At 34.6% G+C, this 23,515-nt stretch overlaps 1 protein-coding gene across 7 annotated transcripts in view; it reads left to right on the top strand.

Annotated features, from left to right (window-relative positions):
* The window catches only part of LOC109055275 (ankyrin repeat domain-containing protein 1), an 86,539-nt gene extending 63,923 nt beyond the window's left edge, over positions 1 to 22,616 (top strand). For 4 of the 7 annotated variants that reach the window (XM_042753616.1, XM_042753617.1, XM_042753614.1 and 1 more), the window contains 5 exons: positions 4,959 to 5,045; positions 7,577 to 7,579; positions 10,610 to 10,682; positions 22,143 to 22,238; positions 22,384 to 22,616. In XM_042753616.1, the coding sequence (XP_042609550.1) occupies positions 4,959 to 5,045; positions 7,577 to 7,579; positions 10,610 to 10,682; positions 22,143 to 22,238; positions 22,384 to 22,535 (411 nt within the window). In that variant the 3' untranslated portion in view covers positions 22,536 to 22,616. The remainder of the gene's footprint in view (positions 1 to 4,958; positions 5,046 to 7,576; positions 7,580 to 10,609; positions 10,683 to 22,142; positions 22,239 to 22,383) is intronic. The other 3 variants (XM_042753618.1, XM_042753615.1, XM_042753613.1) reach the window with 1 other exon arrangement.
* The last annotated feature ends 899 nt before the right edge of the window (positions 22,617 to 23,515 follow it).

The raw sequence follows: 23,515 nt of genomic DNA, 5'->3' as shown, positions 1-23,515 counted from the left end.
AAACAGACAAACACTTTGGTCTGGGGTTTGTTTAAATGCCTTAGCAAACACCTCAAAATTATATCTGTGTCACAAAATCCCCCAAATTGTATTGAATGTGCACGAAAAAAAAAAAAAAAAGTACTCATAGATAATATATTATTAATGAAATTAAATACCACTTAAGTGTTTTAAAGACTTTTAAAAAAGTATATTTTAGTAATAATGTCAAAATAAAGGTTTTCTGCTTTAAAGAGTTAAGCATATTTGAATAACATACTGCACTAAAGCTCATGGAAAGTGCTTTATGATTGTAAGTTTAACTCTAGTGTGTTATTTGATATTTTATATAAGCTAATATATTTAAAACATTCTAAATTGCAACCTAAAGATGTGTTTGTACAGAAATACATTCAGTTTTTACATTCAGTTCACGCTTAAGTGTAAGCTATATTAAAATTACTCTTTTTAAATGTATTTTGAATTGTAGGCCTACTTATTTTTCACAAGGATATGGAAATTTGGGGCACTATTTTAAGGATCTAAGCGCATGGTCTAAAGCGCACGGCGCAGGTGCACTCAACACGTTCCAAAATCCACTTCCCCAATCTCAAAAACAGTAAAACGTTCATCTTGCCCATACACATGGTCTAAAAGGGTTGTCCCTATTCTCTTAATGAGTAATGGGTGTTTTTTGGGCATAACGTGCAATAAACCAATCAGAGTCTCATCTCCCATCCCCTTTAAAAATCCCCCTATCTACATGGCGGAATGTAATTGTTCATTTTTAAAAATGTTTGTGTGCTGCTGTGCGTCCCTGTGTGTCGATGAGGCAAAGTGTACGCGCGTTGTGCACCCGCCTATAGGCGCATATTACTAACACGCTCTTTAAACAACAAAGAAAAAATATTGCGCCAAACTTTAGACCAGGTTTGAGTTGGTCTATGGCGCAGTCTATTTTCAGTTCCTCAAAATAGCAACACGAACAACAATACACACCAACACCCGCACAAACCCATTGCAAAAACAAATGGGTGCAAAAATGCATTTGCTATTTAAACAACGCGGCACAGGATGTGAAACTGAGAACTACGTCAGGCTGAAACTCTCAAAAACACTTGCGCCACATTGCGTCGGGTGTATGATAGGGCCCTTGATGTTTAATGCTCTAATAGATTCAGCTAACATCTTAGCTGCACTAGGTTTTGCTTTTCAGTGGATATTGTTTACTAAAGGATCATAGACCTGGGCAGATTGTTGCTCTTCAGGACGGGGCACAGACTGGCCAGAGACCAACAGAGAAGAGGACATTTCTCAACGGATTGCATGTGTGTGAATAAAGCGGGGCCCTGTCCGCCTAGCGAGGGCTCTGTAAGAGACGGCTTATGGGGTCAAGGTGGGCTGCCAGCTCTTGCGTGACAAGATACATAGGGCTTTTTGATTCGCTCTTTGGCAGATTACAGGTTGCTATAGTTTCTCTAATGCTCAAATCAAGCATTCAGCTAATCGGCTCAGAATAGGTTAAAGGCTGCCGCTGATTTGGAAGAGATAAAACTTGGTGACAGAAAATTGGGGAGGAGAGTTTGACAAAAGCACGGCTGCTCCGGCTTTGATGTCCCGCTCCGTGTGAATGTGGATGGGGACTAGAGAAACACTCTGAGCTTTTGGCCAAACACGCCGATGTGATGAAACACAATGGCGACTATGGAGAGCAACAAGGCCCAAAAGAGTTGTGTTATCCTATTACTGATGTTGTTTTCTTGCTTTCTTTCACTGTCTCGCTCTGGGGATCTCTGACACACAATGAATGAAAAAATAACACTTGGAACTCCTCACTTGGTCCTGAAGTTTGTAAGTAGCCTGTACGTTCATCAGTATTCATGCATTAGAGACTGTGTAATCTAGAGGACATTCGTGTTTAGAAAAACATAAAGATCAGTGATAGCAATGATAAATGATACAAATATTTAAATATGTATTAAAATTAGTGCAGTCAAATGATTAAACGCATCCAAAATAAAAGTTTTGTTTACATAATATGTGTGTGTACTGTGTGTGTATGTATATATATATATATATATATATATATACATATATATATATATATATATATATATATATATATTATACAAACACATACAGTATATGTTTTGAAAATATTTACATGTATTTACAGTATATATTTATATTCATATAATTTATATTATATATAAATATATGTAATATATAAACATATAACATTTGTCTGAAATAGATACTGTATGTGTGTGTTTATATCTACATAATAAATATACACAGTACACACACATATATTATGTAAACAAAACTTTTATTTTGTGTGATGTCATTAATCGCACGTTTGATCAAACGAATTAAAATTGTGACATACTTTCTAATTCAGGCCTGGGTTATTATAACAAACAAACAAATATATAAATAAATGGTACATGAAATAATTTTTTTTAAATGAAATAAAATCTTTTGTCAAAAAAACTGCCAAAAAACAAAACAAAAACTGCCAAAGCAACATTTCTAATTCTTACTTAAAATGAGAATTAAATTGAAATTGAATTATAAATTAATAAAAACTACATCCATATGTAAATAAAACTAATAAAAATGACAAAAAAACAACAACACAGTAAAAAAATAAATAAAAATTAATTAACAAAAATATAATGCTATATCAATAATACTTACTTAACACTGATTTAAGCTAAATCTGCAACCTTGTTACTTACTTTTTTATAACTTCACTATGTAGCAGTGATATATACAGTATACAAAAAAAAAAAAAACTCTTGGCATTACATTATGTAATGGTCACTGCCCGCAGTTTAACAGCAGTGGAGTTGGCGTCCTTGAGTTTGGCTCTTTTAGTTTGGCCTCAGTGAGCTAATATTGTGCTGAATTAGCTGCTATGTAAATGACTCAAGCCTGTTCTCATTCATTCATATGGGACCAAATCTGCTTATGCAAATGAACCCAAACACAGCTTTCATAGGTGCTTCATAAATAGGCTTCAGATACAGTGACCCAAAATGTTGGACTTTGGTATTTGGACTTTTATAACACACTTAAAAATGTCTAAATGTCATTGAATGTTTAGTTCTTGTCTCACAACACTATATTTAATTTGAAGTGAATGGAAAAGAAGGCTGTAAACGGTTTATAATGGGTTGCACTGTTTTAGGTATTGTCAAAGTGTTTATAATGATTATATCACTGTTATAACAGATTTGAAACAGGCCTCTGAACTAACTAAAGTCAACATCTTATTTAAGTATAGTATAAACAATTCAATATTTTCAGTAAGCAGTGAACAAAAATCAGTTATTGATTGATTAAAATCAGCAAGTACATGTATTCAAAACTGTCTCCTTCCCCTTCCCCTTCACAATGGTAAGCTTATAATATTGATTTATAATTTGAGCTTCTGGGTCTGATTTTGTGGAAAATGTCAGTTTGAGGTGAGGACACTGAACACTAACACAGAGATGTTTCTTTCTATATTTCAGTGGCTCATTAAGTAGCTAGCTAACATTAGCACCCTTGTTCGCTCTAGAACTATTCTGCTCTGAAGTGACTTATATTTTAACATTTCTGTTTTCAATTGGTCAGAACAAAAGGGGCAGATATGTTACTTATTGTTCAGATGACATATTTTCGGATAAATGGCGTATGTGGATGTAACATGACAGATCCGCTCTGATATGATGAGCATGATTCATCCGTGAAATTATCAACTCCACAAGTAACTTGCGATGAAAAAAAAATTGTGTTTCGATAAGAAATGGCGATAAAGAGACAAAACTTCCGTACTGGAGTCTAAAATAAAAACAAAGAAAAAAAGAAAGAAAGATAGATGATAAAATTATAAAATGATAAAATAACTTCGATCCTATTTATATTTTTAATGCATATCACTGGTTTTAATGTGCGTGATTCATAAGTGCATGTTTTTTCAAAATAAATAAATAAATAAAATAAATGTAAAATTGAATTGAAAAATAGTTTTCATTAAAATGTCATTTACATTTATATTTTCTGAATTTAGATAAATTTACACTAACAATACTAACAACACTCAGCTTTACTCTGCTCACACTATAGAAATCATTATAATATTAAATAAAAATAATAATAATAGTAATAATAATTCGTTTATAATAATTCAGTCTATATATGAAACCCTGTTGCTCACTCGGGTGGAAAATAAATAATTAAATTAATTAATTAATTAATTAATTAATAAATACATTTTAACATTTATTATTATTATTATTATTATACGAAAACAAAAAGAGATAATACATTGTAATGCGATAAATCATATGTATAGTCACAGATATACTGCGGTGAAATTCACTGAAAATGTATATCTAAAAAATGGACTACAAAATAAATTTACCTTACAAAAATGGGCCTTGCAGGTTTAATACAGAGAAGAAAATTTTGGTTACATTTTATTATAAGGTGTCCGTGTTACACGTTACATGTACTTACTATTATAATAGCAATAAATTATGCATAATTACGTGCAAGTAATCCTAACCCTAACCATGTAGTAAGTACATGTAGTTAATTAATATTACTCTGTACTTAAATGCATAATTACATTATAACACAGACACCTTAAAATAAAGTGTAACCAAGATTTTCAGTGAATAACTATTTTAAAAAAAAAAAGTCTCTCTTTTGTGAAAAAAATAACAGCATTCAGGATTGGAACCACATGAGGCTGAGTAAATAATGGCAGAATATACTTACTGGGGTAAATTATTTCTTTAAAGAAATCATCAAAAGCATTCATATGAAGCAAAATGCACTCAGTGTCAATATGATGTTTGTGAACAAGTAAATGTTCAGGTGAGTCCAGTGCTTGCAGTATCTCTTCTGAAGCCCAGGTGTACATCACATGTGTGATTGACAGATGTGTGGTGACTGACAGCTGCTGTGTTTGCATGTGTGTGTTGCAGACGGCGCTCCACTGGGCGGCCAAGCAGGGCCGTGTGGAGATGGTGGACATGATGGCGCGCTCCGGAGCGGACGTCAACCAGAGAGCGGTGAGAGCTGACAGGAGCCAGCGCCCCACTGACACGCTCACATTTACACCTCTGCAGGGGCCCGCGCACACAACACACACCCAAACACACACACAAATTAACACCTCCTCCCGCCGCTCAGGCTGCCCGTGTAATGTGTGTGTTTGCGTATAATTAAAGCGTAATTTCTCTTTAATATGAGCCCTTAGGTCACAAACTTCCTCGCCTATGTGATTGGACGTGGCTAATCAGCTAAATTCTGCTATTAATCAAACACACTCGCAGCGAGGGCTGGGATTTAAGTGGAGTGTGTTTGCATAAACATGACCTCATGTTTATTTATTCCAGATCTGCTAACAGTCAGGCAGTGAATGCTTTGGCCTTCCCCTCAGTTCATGCATATTATAATGCACTGTATCTTATCTGGACATATTGAGGCTTGCTGAAGTGCAAAGGAAATACTGACAGGATCTTTGTGCCTCTGGCAGCACCCCTCCCTCCCTCCCGACCCCCAGCCTTTATTTGGAGGTCTATTTTCCCTCTATCACCCACAGCATCGTGGATCCTCTCAGAAGGTCATTTCAGATCAGATCCTGCTGCAGTTTAAAGAGTCCAATTCAACCCTTTGCAAATTGGCTGTTTATATAAATGTGAGGATCCAAGAGTGTTTGCTTGTGGGTAAGGGACTAGAAAAAAAAAAAAAATGTCAGAAATGATGATTAGATGATTAGAAGAAAGCTTTTTCATTTTTTATAGTATTCAGGTTGGTTTGACACACATAATATATATAATTTTCAACAATGGTTTTGAATTAATGATTCTAAAATTAAGTGGTGTTCAGCACGTCAATGTATAATTTATTATTATTATTATTATTATTATTATTATTATTATTATTATTATTATTATTTTAACATTTTTTCAAGGATTAAAGTAGTGTATATTAGTGCTGTCAAATGATTAATTGTGATTAATCCAATATATATATATATATATATGTATGTATGTATATATATATATATATATATATATATATATATATATTTACATAATATATGTAGTGCTGTGTATATTTATTTTGTATATATAAATGCACAGACATGTTGTAATACTGTATGTGTTTGTATTTATATGTACATAATAAATATACACGGAACACACGCATATTTTATACAAACAAAAACCTTTATTTTGTATGTGATTAATTGCGATCAATCGTTTGACAGCACTATAAATATCAACAAAATATCAAAATATCAAAAGACCAAATTTTTGATAAACTACATATTGTTACATAATGCTTAAAATTAATTAATTTATTTATTTATTTATACAGTTTTAAGTTACAGCTCTTTAACTTTTTTTTTTTTTTTAAACTGACAAAATATGAAATAAGTTTTAATTCTAAAAAATGTAAGCATGTGCATCACAGATGAGTTGTAGATGTATTTAATTAGTTAGATAGTTGTGATAAGTGTTGTGATTACTTGATGTTTTCTCTCACTTGTTCCACTACTCTAATCTTCCTCCTCATTCTGTCTGCGGTGACGTGCTCATTGAAGATAATGTTTAAAGCCTTCACAAGCACTGTCAAGCACACACGCACTTTTTATTGCCTTCATAATTACATAATTAACTTTTGCTCTCTAATCGTTATGGGGCTAATGGTGCTCTTCAAGTGCAGTCTCCTCTGGGCAGAAATGGAATAAAAAAATCAATAATCCATGCAGCGCTGTCAGGGTCTGGATGTGGCTCACTATGATTCACAAACACATGATCGTGGACTTCTCTTTTCTTTCACGGTCTCAGTTTCCCTTTGGATAGACCTTTTTGGTGTTTCACCACTGAGAATAAAAACTGGTGAAGAATTTCGACTACATTACACAAACAATCACAAAGAAATGGCAAAAGCAGTGTTTTGAAGTAGAAAAACATATATATTCTATCTAAATTAAAAGTACATCAACGTTTTATGTTAATTCCTTATATGTGAATTTACATCTGATCGGTGAAATGCTAAATTCCTTTAATTAAAAAAAAAAAAAAATGAATAAATTAATAAGCTCACGTTAAATGTATTATATGCCCATCTCTCTCTCTCTCTCTCTCTCTCTCGATACCAACACCTTTACCTGGCGTTTTAAGCATGTAAGTGTACACCTGGTTTTATTCAGTTTCACATATGCAGAAAATGCATGTAAATTATCACACTAGATTCTGACATTACTTTCTCTGTGAAGAATGCATGTAATGTTCCCATCAAATTTAGCCAAAACATGATATCATATCTACACTTTAGAGCAGTCTTGAGGGTGGAAGTGCACCCATGATGCCTTGAAATGCTGTAGGCGGCTCAATAGGTTTTGTAGATTTAGATTTATGCTCTTCATATGAAGGAAATATTTCCAGAGCCAAACTGCCCGTGCTGTCAGTGTGAAATTAAGTTCTTGACCCATCTTGTGCTATGCTTATTCTGTTTCTGTAATCTTCTCTGGCAAACGGGAGCCGACTCTGGTCTTGATGACGGCCTGCTTTCTTCTTTCTTTCTAAAGGGGGTGAGTTTGATTTCAATACACCTGTGAAATGAAGCAGGATTTAGAAGAAATGTGCTTCAGATTCTGAACGCAGTCACACACTCATTGGCTGCCCAGCTATCAGAGGATTGTGGGACGGTTAAGAACTGGCACGCTATGAGACCAAATCCCTTTTCCTTGCCTAGCATTAGGTTTTAGTAACTTTTTTATTAAACATTCAAAATGGAGATACTATCAGATTAAGTTACGAACCTTAGAAGTAATGGGTTTTAATGCCATAACCATTCAGAGTAATACAGGAAGTATGTGCAATAGTGTGGTGTTTCCTAAGCTGAATATGACAGTTTTTATCATTTCATTTTGTGGAGCTCATTGCTATTACTGCTTACTATAATGCTGTTCATAGTATATTATAACGGATTAGGTATGCATACTTGGTGTATGATACCTTGAAGAAAAACGTATTGATCAAAATTAATTAGGCATTCATAGAGTTCACTGTTATACCTGAGGTGCACCTAGACCTTAAAATATAATATGTATGTCTTTGTTTGCCTTGAAAGTCAACAGAGTCAAATAGTAGAAGTAAAACGGGTTGAGATTGCATGTGATTAAAAATATGGCACTTAAAAAAATTCATCGTAATAATTACTGTAACAAAAATACAAATTAAACTTTTAAAAAATTTACACTAAGCGTAATATTTTAAATAAATAATATTAAACAAAATGTACTTTATTTACGAGCCTGTCCTCCAACAAAAAAGACCATATAGGTCGTTTGTGCAAGCACCTTATTACGACCTATATTTACGTTTTAAAGTTAAGCGGCCTCTAGCGGGCGTAAAAATAATGACAGTTTCGCGTTGCGTCTGTCGTCCTGAAATGACGTATAACGTCATTACCAATCAAAACGCACGTTTATTTAAATGCAATGTGTGGACTTTTTACACCGATCTCACAGTAATTCGTACATATTTTACTAGGAGGCTTATTCGTTCGAATGACCACACCTAACCCAACCCCCTAATCCTAACCCTCACAGAAATCATGCTAAATTATGATTTATTGAGCATATGCATTTTACGTGCACGTCTGTTCTCTGGGATCGAACCCATGATAGCATGATTGCATATCAAGGTATAACGCAATAATCTACCAACTGAGCTACACGAAACGCAAATCACAGTGCAAATAAAAGAGTACAAAACATTAATATGAAAAACGACCTTTTTGCCGATGGGGCGCAATTGTAGTATACGCTCTGATGGGTCGTATTTCAGGGATTTATAAAAACCACATACAATACAATAATACAAACATAACATTCACATATTTACACTAAGTGTCTTATTTTATTTCATTAATATTACACTATAAGTGCACATTCAATACAATTATGCAAACTTCTTCTTCACAAGGGTCATGACAGCAATTGTCCATGTTCTGTGTCAATATGTTAGTCAGTCGCGTTAAAACCAAACTCACTGTCTTACCTTGATCTCCACTGGCTCCTTTGGCACCCTGGACAGTCTCTCCAGGGCCTTTACTTATACTGAAGCTGACGTGAAACAGAGCACATGAAAGTGGCTGTGACCTTTCCAAAAATGTCAGTGCTAGGACTAGTGTAATAATGAGGAGTAGAGCGGAGGGAAGTCTACTTTAACCTTTAAGGGCAGCAGAACTACACTATGATAGTGCTGTGCTGTTAGCAACATGGCTACGCTGTGCTACACGCTACAAACACAGCCACCAGTGATCCTGGACTGATTCTAGGCTCCAAAAACATTAAAAAATTAAACAGTATCACCATCACCTTCAAACCCAACATTATCCAAAAAAAACAAATACTCAAAAACAACGATTCAATCTGTGTGTTTCTCTATATGAGTTCTGTTCCAGAATGTAAACGCTCTCTGCTGCTTACATAGAGCTCCTAAGTGACTGTATCAATCTACACAGGCAGCAACTTGACACATTATACAACTAGTGCCTTTCACGAAAAGTTAACTGGAGGCTCGATTGACAACTGATTCCAGTAGAGTTTGACATTAGCATGTTGTTAGGTATGTTTACACGCACTAAATTTCAAGAATCCAAATAAATCCAATCCAATTTCAGATTCTAAATGTTCTGTTTATGTGAACCCTAAACTTTGAAACTGATTCACATGTTTGTATACATGTGCATAGCATTAAAAATCTTCCATAAATACGGTACGCCCAGTCATCATGTTGAGAATTGTTTGTTTTTTTGATTGAGGGTATGCTTAAATGATAATGATGTACTAATTTTGTTTTAAAATTTTACATAATTAATTTGCACCTGTATTTCAGTTTCATGCTGTTTTGGACATTTAAGGACGTTATCCATTTTTTGTTTGGTTAATGTCCAAAATTCTTAAATATGCTCGCTCTACCCTCGTTTTGCAGTAATCACATGGCCCATTAGTGTTATGAGCGAGGAAATGGTAACTGAAAACAAATATCAGGGATAGATGGAGTCAATCCGTTTGCAGAAGTGTCTTCGGATGATAAAGTCCCCCGTGGAGCATTAATGTGCCGTCATCCACACTAATCACCGCCTGAGCTCAGATCAGCACTAAACCGCAGTCACATTTCGTACATCCATCATCCTCTCACGCCGGCTTCACTAGCACACTATCCTTCTAGGTTTTGATAGGAAGCACCATCAGGCTGCAGCTGTTTGAATCAGCGGTGGGTGCTGACGGGATCCTGGAGAGGGTTAGTCCCGTGTTAATGTGCGGGATGTACTGGAGCGATTGTCTCAGCGGGTCTCGCTGTCTGGTTAACTGCATAAATGGGAAATGTCACCTGCACACAGTGGTGTGTGAAATGACGTCCAGCTGTTTTTAATAGCCTATCACAATCGAGTGACAGACACAACAGGAGAACAAGAATTGCTGTCATATTACTGTCCTCCCACACTAATAATATTTAGATATTTGCTTGTGTGTAGGATGCATATAAACTGACATTTCAGGACTTAATTTGACCGAATGCACTTATAGATTGTTTGTGTGTATTTGCAGGGTTACACACCGCTCCACCTGGCTTCTCTACACGGACATGACAAAATCATCCAGCTGCTAATCAATAACTACAGTAAGATTCTGAATATTCCTGATTAACTACACCTTAAGATGTGTGGACGTTATCTGTATATGAGTCTGTGGCCAGTTGCTGTGCATCTTTTGCAGTCCAACTTTTGGCACTGCATGTAAAATATGTTGAGAGGATAAACACGTGTTACTTCATGTCACATTTTGGGGGTATGAAGTCATGTCGTGCAACCAACATGCAGAAAAACATGCAGGAATGGAAATTGTACAGAGAACCCCTGAAGACCACAATGTTTTGTGGTCAGTTCAAGTTTTAAAATGTCATGTGGTTTAACCTCCAAAAACACTTAATGAAAATAATGAATTAACAATTAATGTTATTTGAAAAAAAGTACAGTTTTTTTTATTATGAAAATGTTATTTATTTATTTATTTATTAATTTATGGTGTGTACACAATACTTGAATATATGTTTTAAGTAAATACTTTATACAGTACTTAAATTAAAATATGTATTTATTTATTTATTTATTCATTCATTAATTCATTAAGATGTGTACACAATACTTGAAGAATATGTACTTTAAGTAAATACTGTATACGATACTTGATTGTATATGATACTAAAGGTTAATGCCTTTTACTTAATGGATACACCACGTGACATTTTTGAGTCATTACATTTAGACTTCTCTTAAATAGTACAGTATTTGCCAAATACTACATACAAAACTAAAATATTTTTTTGTTTGTTTGTTCATTTAAATAATTGTATACAAAACTTAAAGAAAATATTTTAATGCATTTTACGTATGGTTACACCACATGACGTTTAAGAGTCATTAAATTTAGACTTTTCTTAAATAGTATAATAGTTGGTAAAAATAGTCTTTCAAAACTAACTTGTTTATTCATTCATCCATTCATTCATTCATCAATTCATTCATTAATTTAGGTGTGTAAACAATACTTGAAGAGTAAGTAAATATTTTATACAATATTTAAAGCTTAAAGAAAATGTTAATGCCTTTTACTTGATGGTTACACCACATGACATTTTAAAATCATTAAATTTAGACTTTTGTTAAATAATATAATAGTTGGTTAAAAAAAAGCTATTTTTTATTTTATTTTATTTTATTTTGACAGACCCTTTTGGCAACAATTCTTTTAGGCAGTCCTTCCTGACACATTTCTTTTCTGACAATGGTCACTACCAACGTAGTTCAGCAATTCGCTGTTTCCCCACAGTTCTAAAGAACATTCACAACTAATATCACAATCTTACACAGCTGGAACAACACCAGCATAGTTTCTTGTAAGATAGCAGGTGGATTTACGTAGAACATACTCTCGAGGATTATAAGCAAGCTAACATGCAATGCATTCTATATCTGTCATCCTATTTATATATACAAATTCCATTTTTCAAGTTTTAGTTTGTCAAGAGAATGAAAGTGCCATTTTTGAAGAGTGTGCATGCCTGAATGTGCTCTCTGGAACTTACAATTGAATCTTGAAAGGAAGCAAAATAGTAGAATACTAAATAGTAGTGGTCAGACACCATGTTTGTTATTTACAGCAACAACCTGACAATAATTTGATCTCAAACCAACTAATTAGCTAAATGTATTAGTCCATTATAAGAAAGAGGAAATCCAGCTAACTGACACTGATATGATCAGTGATGCAAAGCTGAAGTTACTGTGCAGTCACGAATGATAATTGGTTTTTAGGGGAGAAAACTCCAGCGACGGTCTCACACTGTGAGCTAACACTAGCTCCCGCTAATGAAGCTAACTATGGTGTGTGTCAATAGAGTAATTCAAAAGAGCAGTCCCTCGAGATCTTGGACGGCGTACACGCATGTGTGTGTGTAGGGGGGTCTTGTTTGTAAAAGCCCCTAACACAGAATAGATGCCCATATGTTGTGTGTTAGGTGGCCGCTCGGCCCTGTTGTGTTTGTAATTCACTAAAACACATATGGTCCAGGTCAATATTAGATCCCACCTCCTCCAAACAAACCACAGAGTTTCCATATGGTGTGTGGAAATGGATACTCCATGGTTTCCCATCACCACCTACAGCTCATTTGGACCCTACGCTGAGAGACAGAGAGAGGGTTGTCCTTCTTTTGTTCAGTTTTTTCACGTACTGTGAATGTTCAGCCAAACTGTAAATTGCTCTCTTCACAGAATGATGATACAGTTGAGCAGACCAGTGAAGTTTAGGTCAGTGGTGCTCAATTGGTTTTGAAATGTCATATTGGGCACAATCATATCCATGAATTTATAAATTGAATTTAAATAAATGAATAAATAAATAAATAAATAAGTGAGTGAGTGAGTGAGTGAATGAATGAATGAATGAATGAATGAATGAATGAATGAATGCACCTCTTCTATTATGGTTACACCGCATGACATTTTAGAGTCATTAAATTTAGACTTTTCTTAAATAGTATAGTAGTTGGTAAAAAAAAGTCTTTCAAAACTCATTCATTCATTCATTCATTCATTCATTCATTCATTCATTCATTCATCCCTTTAGATGTGTAAACAATACTTGAAGAATATAAATAATTTAAGTAAATATTTTATACAATAATTAAAGCTTAAAGAAAATGTTAATGCATTTATTTGATGGTTACACCACATGACATTTTAAAATCATTAAATTTAGACTTTTGTTAAATAATATAATAGTTGGTTAAAATAAATAAATAAAATGAATGAATGAATGAATTACTTAAAGACACCTCTTCTATTATGGTTACACCGCATGACATTCTAGAGTCGTTAAATTTAGACTTTTCTTAAATAGTATAGTAGTTGGTAAAAAATAGTCTTTCAAAACTAACTTATTCATTCATTCATTCATTCATTCATTTAGATGTGTAAACAATACTTGAAGAATATTTAATGTAATATTTTAAGCTTTAAGAAAATGTTAATGTATTTACTTGATGGTTACACCACATTACATTTTAAAATCATTAAATTTAGACTTTTGTTAAATAATATAATAGTTGGTTAAAATAAATAAATAAATAAATCGAATGAATGAATGAATGCAATGACTTAAAGACACCACTTCTATTATGAAGGTTTTTATTATTATTATTATTATTATTATTATTATTATTATTATTATTATTAATTTATTTTTTTGTTATTATTGAAATTATATAGGGCTGGGTAGTAGGTGATAGCATGTCGTCTGGATTACCTAATCAGATTTCACTTTTCTTTTTTTTTTTTTTTTTTTTTGATTACAGTGATTGTTATTCACACAGTAGCAATAAATAATTTATAAGTCACCAACTCTGTGCAGTTCTTTCTTTCTAAAATATCTTGCCACTTATGCATCCAGAAATTTTCAAGAGAAAAAAAAAGAAAAGAAAAAAACGAAAATTGCATGATACAAATGGCCACTGAAGACCTTCATGACAAGATTAAAAATATTGTAAAATATCAGATAAATTTATCTTTTTATGACATGGCAAGGATAGTTCAGGTTATAAAATGTCATGTAGTAAAACCCTTTACAGCATTATATGAATTAATAATTCATATTTGTAAAAAGAAAAAAAAATATTTTTTTATTTTTTGGTCTGAAAATAATGTGTAAGATATTCACTGTATCGATGATGCAAAGAAAACATTACATTTTACATCACATTGACATTTTTAAAAGTCATTAAATTTCAACTTTTATCTCACTCTCATCAGCACACTCTATCTCCCCAAAAAACTTGAATCAGTCACTAAACTAAAGGTGTTTAGCTCTTTAAACATGGTATAACAGCTCAGTTTTATCAAGACTTTAAGTTCTGTGATCAGCTCCTCTTCCTCGTGTTGTTTCAAACCTCTGTGATGAACTGGCTTGGTCCACACAATGAAAATTATTGAGGTCCAAAATAACCCTGGACCCCACTGACTCTCACTGAATGGACTTTATGAATCAATATAGGCTGTCGGTGTGTGTATACTGAGCGTCAGACTGATGAGATCTCTAGCACCAGACCTTCACCTGGGAACCTCCGAAGCAATGAGCCGTGCCTGGCCAAGCTGCCATCAGCGGCCCTTCATCCCCCTCACCAAGTCACCGACTGTTCACTGTTCACACACTCGCATGCACATCGTCTACAGCGTGCTGATACATTCCACTGCCTTATGTGTTTCTGTTCACCTCATCAACTTTAAGTAGTAGTTACAAAGATCATGCCTTCATTTGATGGAATAGTTTGCACAATAATGAATGGTTAAACAATTGACATTTGTTCTGCTCACAGAGTTATTGATTATCACCAATGTTTATTTCAATATTTCATTTTTATTACAAATAGACAACACATCTTAATTGGGTTTGGCGGAAATAGTGATGAAAATTAAGATTTTTTAATAAAATGGCTGACTCATCTTGCTAATGCTTAAACTTAAAAGTTATTATTAATAGTAAAAAACAAACAAACAAAAAAACACCACAACTAAGTGATAATCAAATTGTGTGGTTAAAAAATAAATAAAGAAATAAAATAAAATAAAGTGGTTTATGTCACTTTTGAATATCACATTTAAAAATAATAAATAAATAAATAAATAAATAAATAATAAAATTGAAATAAACAGTAATTTGTACATGGTTAAAAAATAGTCATCAGTTGTAAATAATAATAATAATGATATTATTATTAATAATAATAATAATAATAATAATAATAATAATGGTTGACCTCAGTCTTTGTATATAATATTATTTTTTAAATAATTAAATTAAATCAATCAAATTATTAAATCAACATATGTATTTAATAAAACAACTCTTTCTTTACAATTAAAATCTTTAACATCTTTGATAAATTAAATTAAATTAAATTAAATTAAATTAAATTAAATTAAATTAAATTAAATTAAATTAAATTAAATTAAATTAAATTAAATTAATAATTACACACATTTTTCATATTTTAAGCCTGGACAATTGTAAAATAATAAAATGTGTATATATAAGGAATTTGATAATAAAATAAATTACAATGTTAAATGGTAAAAAGCCTTTATAATGTGACCCTATACCAAAAATATATATTTTTTTAAATGTTAATTTTTTATAAAAAAAAATCAACCCCTATACTGGAACAGTTTACAAATCACTTGTAGGTGCAGAAACACCCCTGTATTAAAGTACCATGGTATTACCATCTGATTCCATTACTGCACCAGAGTGTTTTTATATAAGGACTCTGAATCTATTTGAAGCGTTCAAACCGCTGCACTAATGATTTCTATAGCACTCCGGGTGAATAATGCATTATCTTATCATGGCGAGATCTGCGCGAGTGGTTAGGGAACTGCAGATAGTTTAACATAGTTACCAACTGACTGCTTGCAGTGCCTTAAGCAATATAGTTGAACAGCGTTATAGGATTACCGCTTTGCGCCTGGAAACATAAGCCTCTCTTAGCGGCGTACAGCTTAAGACCTCCGCATAACTCTATTAAAGCACACAGAATTTCTCCAGACACACGCCTAATCATATAACTCTGTTAAAACAGCTCGCAGTTGCTTCGGATACAGTCGTGACTGGATTGTTGAAAATCAGAGTTAACATCTCACTCTTTATTGAAACTGTGGTTTTATTAGTTTATTGTTATCAATTCATGCCCATCGTCGATATTTAGGCACTGCGGGAGCTGCACTGTGGTTTTCCAGCGTCGTGTTTGGTTGACTGTCCACCTCAGGATTTAAGCTGACCGAAAACTTGAACAAGTGCTGTTGTTGAAGATCTTCCAGCACGTTCTGTAATAGTGAACATGGTGTAAAACACATATCTGCTTTAGGAGCTAATATATTATTCAATAGAATAAGCGACTGGGGAGACATACATTAATATTGAGGGTCTGAGAATAATGCAGGCTAAGCCTGTTGGTCAGAGAAGCCCTTAGGTCGTGTCTGCAAGGCCAGTCTTCCTGTAACGCCACAGTTCAACACTAGTTATAATCTACAAACATAAACCCTCACTGGGTGAACCTCGCACACACCAGTGCTGGGGGTGAAGCAATAAAGGTAACGCCAGTTACGTAATCAGATTACTTTTTTTAAAAGTAACTAGTAAAGTAATGCAATGAATAAAATTAATAAAAACAGTCGAATACAAACTCAGAATATTATACAAACCTGCAAAAATTAAATATATTAAATAAGACAAATACAATTTATGTATTTAATCCCATTTTATTAACCACTGTCTTTGCTACTGACCTTCGAGGGTCCAATTCAACCATATTAACAAGAAAAAATGACATATTTGTGTTTCATTTTTGTTATTGCTGAATAGTGTTGAACTTTCATCGCCTGCGTCATATTCTTCATACGATTTCTTTGAGCTGCGCCCTCTACTGTACAGACGTGAATTTACACTTCCTTCAGCCTGAGGCAGATTCATTTCAATTTCGGTGTGAAAGGGCTTTTACATTGTAATTTATTTATTTATTTGTTATATTAAAAACAAACATGTAAGCCCTGCCCAAATTTAAAAAGTAACTCAAAAGTAATGTAATGCATTGCATTACTTTTGACAAAAAAGTAACAAGTAACATAATTAGTTACTTTTTTAAGGGAGTAACATAATATCGAAAATACATTACTTTTAAAAGTAGCTTTCCCCAACACTGGTAAACACTGTCAAGAAACGTACAAGCTTTATTATATTTTTGTATAATGAGGCTTTAACTGTATAATTGGCTGTTACTGGGGTTATTATAAATAACTAAAACTCAATTTTTGTTATTATAAAAAACTAAAAGTAACTTGGGTTAGTATAATGAGCTATAACTAAGTTTAGAACTAAAAATAAAGCCATGAAAATATTTTTGTTAATGGAAATAAAACAGATGTTAATAAAAGCAAATTTAAGTTATTTTATGTCAGCTCATTTTCAGTTTAACATTCTGTAGTAAAATAAATAAAATTGAAATAAAAATTATAAAATGTATATAAATTATAAATAATAAAAGCTAATAAAGACATGTACGTAAACAAAATAATAAAAACAACAAATGCATACAACAAAATTGCTAAATATAAACTAAAATGAAAAGGAAAAATATAAAATAAAAACAAATTCAAAATATTAATATAAATACAAATAAATTAAATATGAATTCAAAACACTCATATCAATTTCTTTGCATGTCTGTTAATGTATTTATTTGGTATGTAACCATGTAATAACTGGCTTTATGTACAGTCAGCCAGATAATTCAGTTGGTAATTATTGTTTATTGCCTACATATTTTGCATGAACATGAAAACTTTTTGAATTGTGTTATTGATGTTTAAACATATTCAAATCCTCTCCCTCAATTTTCATTACCATAGAAAAATAAATAACTACTATTGTTATTATTATTATTATTATTATTATTATTATTATTAATCATAACAATTCTCATGACCACAATGCAAAACCTTTTTTTTTTTTTTTGTGGAGAATCAGTCAATCAGTCAACCAATCAATCAAACAAATAAACAAACAAACAAACAAATAAATAAATATTATTTTAATGTAAGTGTTTTAAAGATTTAACTATAAATTAATTTATATTATTGTATAAAAACCAAGAAGATAGATTGATTGATTGACTGATTTGTGATTGTCGGCTGAAGTTCAATTTTATATGCATAACTTTGTTTGTTTGTTCATTCATTCATACATGCATACAGTACATACATACTCTATTATATTAGAATTATGAAGCCTAATAACCATTTGATTTTGAAGACATGCAGTATATGCAGCTTTAAATGTCATCAACAGTGCTTCAGTGAAAAAGAGCCGGCCCGAGCAGCTTGTCATTCACACACATTCATTTGTCAGGCAAAGCACTGATCTCTAAAGCTGAATCTCCAGCAACAGAATATGTCATTCATGAAAAGCGTGGCGATTTTAAAAAGGCATAACAGGCTGTTGACACTCTACATAAAAATAGGAGATGTTGACCTTTAGCACATTAGGCGTCCTCTCCGCCCTGTCCTCGCTTTCCCTCTCTTTATGTTGCCCGGCCTTTTTTCAAATGCACAGTCCTCACCTCTTCTTTTCACTGTTATCTCAAATAATTACCCCTCCGTTTCCCCCGAATCCCTGGAGGCCTGAGCTGCTCAAAAGGGCAGTCAGTGTGTCCAGGCGTGCAGGGATTGAGATCAGCGCTCAGTCGCTCAGTATTCAGCCTCTAATTAACCGCCGCGGTGTTCCAGCAGGCCCCAGACCAGCCCGAGTCCATATGGCTGCTACAAGGCCAGTGTGATTATCACCATGTGCTACAGAGCGAGGGAGAGGGGGTGACTGAAGAGAGAGAGCGCTTGGGTGTATTATTTTTAACGACTCTCCGTTGCCAGAGATGACGGTGCTTTTGTTATTTTTAAGCAGCAGTAGCCTAACCTTGACCTCCCACACACTCACACCTCTGTTTATGTGTTAGCAAAAGTCATTACTGAGAGTGTTTGTGTGTTACGAGTGTGAGAGAAGGAAAACGTAATCATATTTTATTCATAGCTTCGCAAAACAGTGTTGAATCTGAGACAGCAGTGTTTCTGGTCAGATTAATTGTTGCTCTGTAAATTTTCACAGGCAAAATCCAGTCATTTCAAAAGGAATCCACGCGATTGGGGGTTTCCATATGCAGATTCCACAATGGGTTCAAGTTAGTCGTACAAATTTGCCGGGTTGAGCGACAGAAAGTGTATGAAAGTGTGAGCTGACACTGGACCTTGTAAGACAGCTTGTAAGTTCGGGATGAAGGAGGTGTGAACCAGCAAATGTTTAATGACAAAATAAACAACCAAAATAAAATTAATCCACCTCATGGCTGACTACTGCAGAAAAGTAAACAAAGCAAGTGATGTAAATGTCCTCTCTTGTCTTCCACTGTTGTCTCTCCTCCGTGGGGCTCATTAACATTCGTGCCACTGGACTCGCTCCGCCCCCATGGCTCTCGGCCCCTCCCCACTCCTCACCAAAGACCATTTTTTGCTCACTATAGGTGCTTTTCCACTGCGTGGTACGACGCGGCTCAGCACGGCTCAGTACGATAGGGCACGGCTTGCGTTTCCACTGCAGTTTAGTATGCTTTAGAGTGGGCGGGATTATTCACATGTCGTTATAGTTGTGCCACCTCTATTGCCACGACTCCTAAAAAAAAACGGTTTCATTCTGCATCGCTCCATCAAGCTCTCGCTGGATCCGCTCCTCTGCTATCAACGAGAGGAACGTCTGTACTTACGCAACAGACAATGAAACTTTTTGCTTGGAAAAAAAGGTGTGCTCATTTAAAATGTTTGATCCTTGGCTGGCTGTGCTGATTTAAATCTAGCGGTTCTTTTGTGTTCAGTGATACAGGTAGTGACGATTCTCTCCGGCCAATCCGTGATCAGCAGAGTTTCACGTCACATTTTGGTAATGGTATGGTTCACTTGGAACCTCAACCAAAGTGGTAATTAAAAAGTACCAGTTACCAGGGACTGTACCCAGTAGAAAACCCCCCAAAAGTGAACCGCACCGAGCCATACCGTGCAGTGGAAAAGTGCCATAATTTTGCCAAAATTTTGCTAATGTGACCGCATTTTAAAGATGCAATTCACCACTGGAAAATAGGGTTTTAATAAAAGTTGGCTGTCTGTGTAGTAGAAACACGAGAGCTACATGCTAAATAGAAAACTATGGAACCTTGTTTCTGCCACTGAATAAGGTAAAAAGGTAACTGCCTTTTTATCTCACTATTCTGGGGTTTTTCGAGGAGTTGCAAGTTACAAAGTCAAGTTACAAATAGTAAGATTATGTCTCACAATTGACCGTTCACAAAGAACTAGATTGACAGGCGATCTGAGCAATCATGACGCCAAATCCGCCATCTTGTCCGACAGCTATGACCGGAAACTTACAATAAATTTAATTTTTTTACCTATGAGATTGTGTTTTGTTATTGTCTACACCTACCCCAACCCTAAAAAAAAAAATTACAAAAATGGAAAAACAATAATGTTGTACAGCGTGTTAAAAAATACACTATATTGATGTGCTCATGCCCGGGATCCGCAGCTGTTTCCCAACCACAAATCAGACAGGAGAGTAGATTAATTTTGGTTGACTTAAACTTGAAAAATTGTATGTTCCGCGGTTGAAATAAAATATGTTGTGATGTTCATTCATGTTTATTTCACGCTTTAAGTAAATATGAAAAGATGGGTTCACATGGAGCTTTAACTGAGCCAATACAGTTATCTCTCATTAAGTATTCATTGTTTGAATTTCTGAGAGTGCTGAGACCTTGTTTCATATCAGAAGTAACCTGCTTTGTCTTGTCTGTCGGTGTGTTTCCGCTTTGCTCCACGATGTACTTTTCACTGCGTGAGAACACGATGTGTACTGTGAGAGCAGCATGGCTTGTCGGACATAGCAAAAGTAGCTAAGGGGAGCAGGTCAATTGCGAGAAATAAGTCAGAATTGCAAGATAAGAGTCGCAATTACCTGGGCTTTCATAGAAAACAGACCAAATGGGCTATGGTGAAAAAAGATGGGAAAATTTAAACACCCATAATACACAATTCAGTCAATCAGACAATCCACCAGTGAAGTTACAAAAATTGGGGATAAAACAAAACAAAAAACAAAAACATGTAGAATGCTATTTGGCAGAATCTTGACTGCAAGAACAGGGGTTTTCTTAAAACTACAAATCACACTTCCACTTTTTGTATCCCACTCAATGATGTTTGATTTAGCCCAGTGCATAATGGGTACTGAAGTTTTCCTACCCTTTTTTAAAACACTTTTTCTCTCTTTTCTTTTGTCATGTAGCACTGAATGAATGAATGAATGAATGAATGCATTTCTACTGCATGGACAGCCAACTTTTATTAAAACCCCATCTTGTCAGCAGTGAATTAACCCTTAAAGGGGCTGTTTTTCCATCGTTTTTCTAAGGTAACATGCCCTAGACAGATGTCTTTGACTGTTGCGCTAAAGGCACATCACATGTTCTGTGTGAATTGCCCCTAACAAAGTGAACTTAACTGTTTAATGTTCAAATATCTGTTACTCTCACTTAATTGTTTACATGCCATTTTTTCTGTTAACTTTCTGTATTCCTAAAAGTTAAAGGGGACTGGAGCAAAACTGATGTGGAGAAGCATCATGAAAGTAGTTCATATGACTGATATGCTGTATTACAAGCCTTCTGAAGCCATGTGACAGACTGAAATTTAATTCATCACATCTCACTGAAAATCATACCATCTACTTTTTCTGAGTGAACTGTCCCTTTAAAATAACCTTCTTAGTTGTTGTGTTTGTATTTATGGAAATGCAGCACAGTGTAACACAGGTGACATTAATAACATGACTTATTAATAACACCAGTGGCTTCACGGGGCTTATGCTTTATTTTGCAAGTGTTTCTGGCCAACCTGAAACAGCTTTTTTTTTTCTTTCTATCTTTCTTCAGATGCCAAAGTCAATGTAAGGGACTATCACGGGAAGATGGCAGCTCATTACTGGAGTGGCAGCAAGGATATTTTTACCGAACAAAGATCTCATTCTGGCACGTATTTACTGTCCAGTGTTTCACATTTACAGAAGCATGTTTAGAACAGTGACTAACACAATCATTCTGTGTATTGTGTTGTCATCTTTCTGCTGCTGTATTGGTTGTCTGTGGTGATTGACAGCTGTTTTGCTCCACTCAGCTGGCAGCTGGCCGAGGGGGAGGCGGGCCCAGTGTTACGCGCAGCTGTCTGCCCTCCTGTCTCGCTCTCAGAGTAACAGAATCATCAGTGCAGAGACGTCCAGCAGTCCACAAGAGCTCCATCACCCTCATCCTGATACACACTCAGCATGAACCACTGCCCAGTGATTGTCAAGTATTCATGAAATGAGCATTAAAGGATTAGTTTGAATAAAAATTAATATGCTGTCATCAGTTACTCACTCTCGTGCCTTTCAACTTGCATGCTAAGACTTAATCCTTTGGTAATAATTTATTAATTTTAGGGTTCTTGTATAAAGAAAACCCTTGTATTGAATATGCACTTGTAATTATATATATATGTGTGTGTGTGTGTGTGTGTGTGTGTGTGTGTGTGTGTGTGTGTGTGTGTGTGTGTGTGTGACACTGCAAGCACCAGGATTTGTTTACCTCTTTTACTCACTTAAAGTACATACTTTGCTGATAATGGGACGATACTCATGCAGTCACATTATTGAAATTTTGGCAGAACTTTATGGAGAAAAACAGTCAGTAGTGTAGTGATGAAGCACAGCTCAGTCAGAAGTCACTTTTAAACCAAGCAGCTTTCTTTGGCTCAGCACGGTGAATTCGCATGACCAGCTGTACCAAAACATGCACAAACATCATTGCTGTTAATCTTGCATTTACTTGTCAGAAATACCAAACCAGTCAGCTTTCTCTTTATATACACCCCAATTAACACAAGGGCTAGAGGAACACAACACAGGGCGTAATGCTTCTGTCCATCTGTTGTATCTCAGGCCTTTGTCTTTGTTTGGACACTAGCTGCAGTATTTCTCACTATCAGACCAACTCTCGCTAGCGGCTGTCATGTGAGAAAGCTATGTGCAGATAGCGCACACTCAGAATGGACCGATGGTTTGCACGAGTGGCGTACTGCTATGAAAATCTCTCTGGAATGAGAACAAACAATGGAAGACATTATAGCGGGTCATTATCTTGTAGAAAAATAAATCAAACACTCTGAACTTCAATAGATATTGCTAAAGATTCATCAAAGTCTAGCAATCTCTAGTGACCGTATGCAGTCTGGATTTCCTGCCATCTGGGAAAAGTCAGCAGCATGTCCT

Source organism: Cyprinus carpio, chromosome B25 (assembly GCF_018340385.1).
Source record: "Cyprinus carpio isolate SPL01 chromosome B25, ASM1834038v1, whole genome shotgun sequence".
Classification (NCBI taxonomy): Eukaryota; Metazoa; Chordata; class Actinopteri; order Cypriniformes; family Cyprinidae; genus Cyprinus; species Cyprinus carpio.
This window is presented reverse-complemented; position numbering and strand designations above follow the sequence as displayed.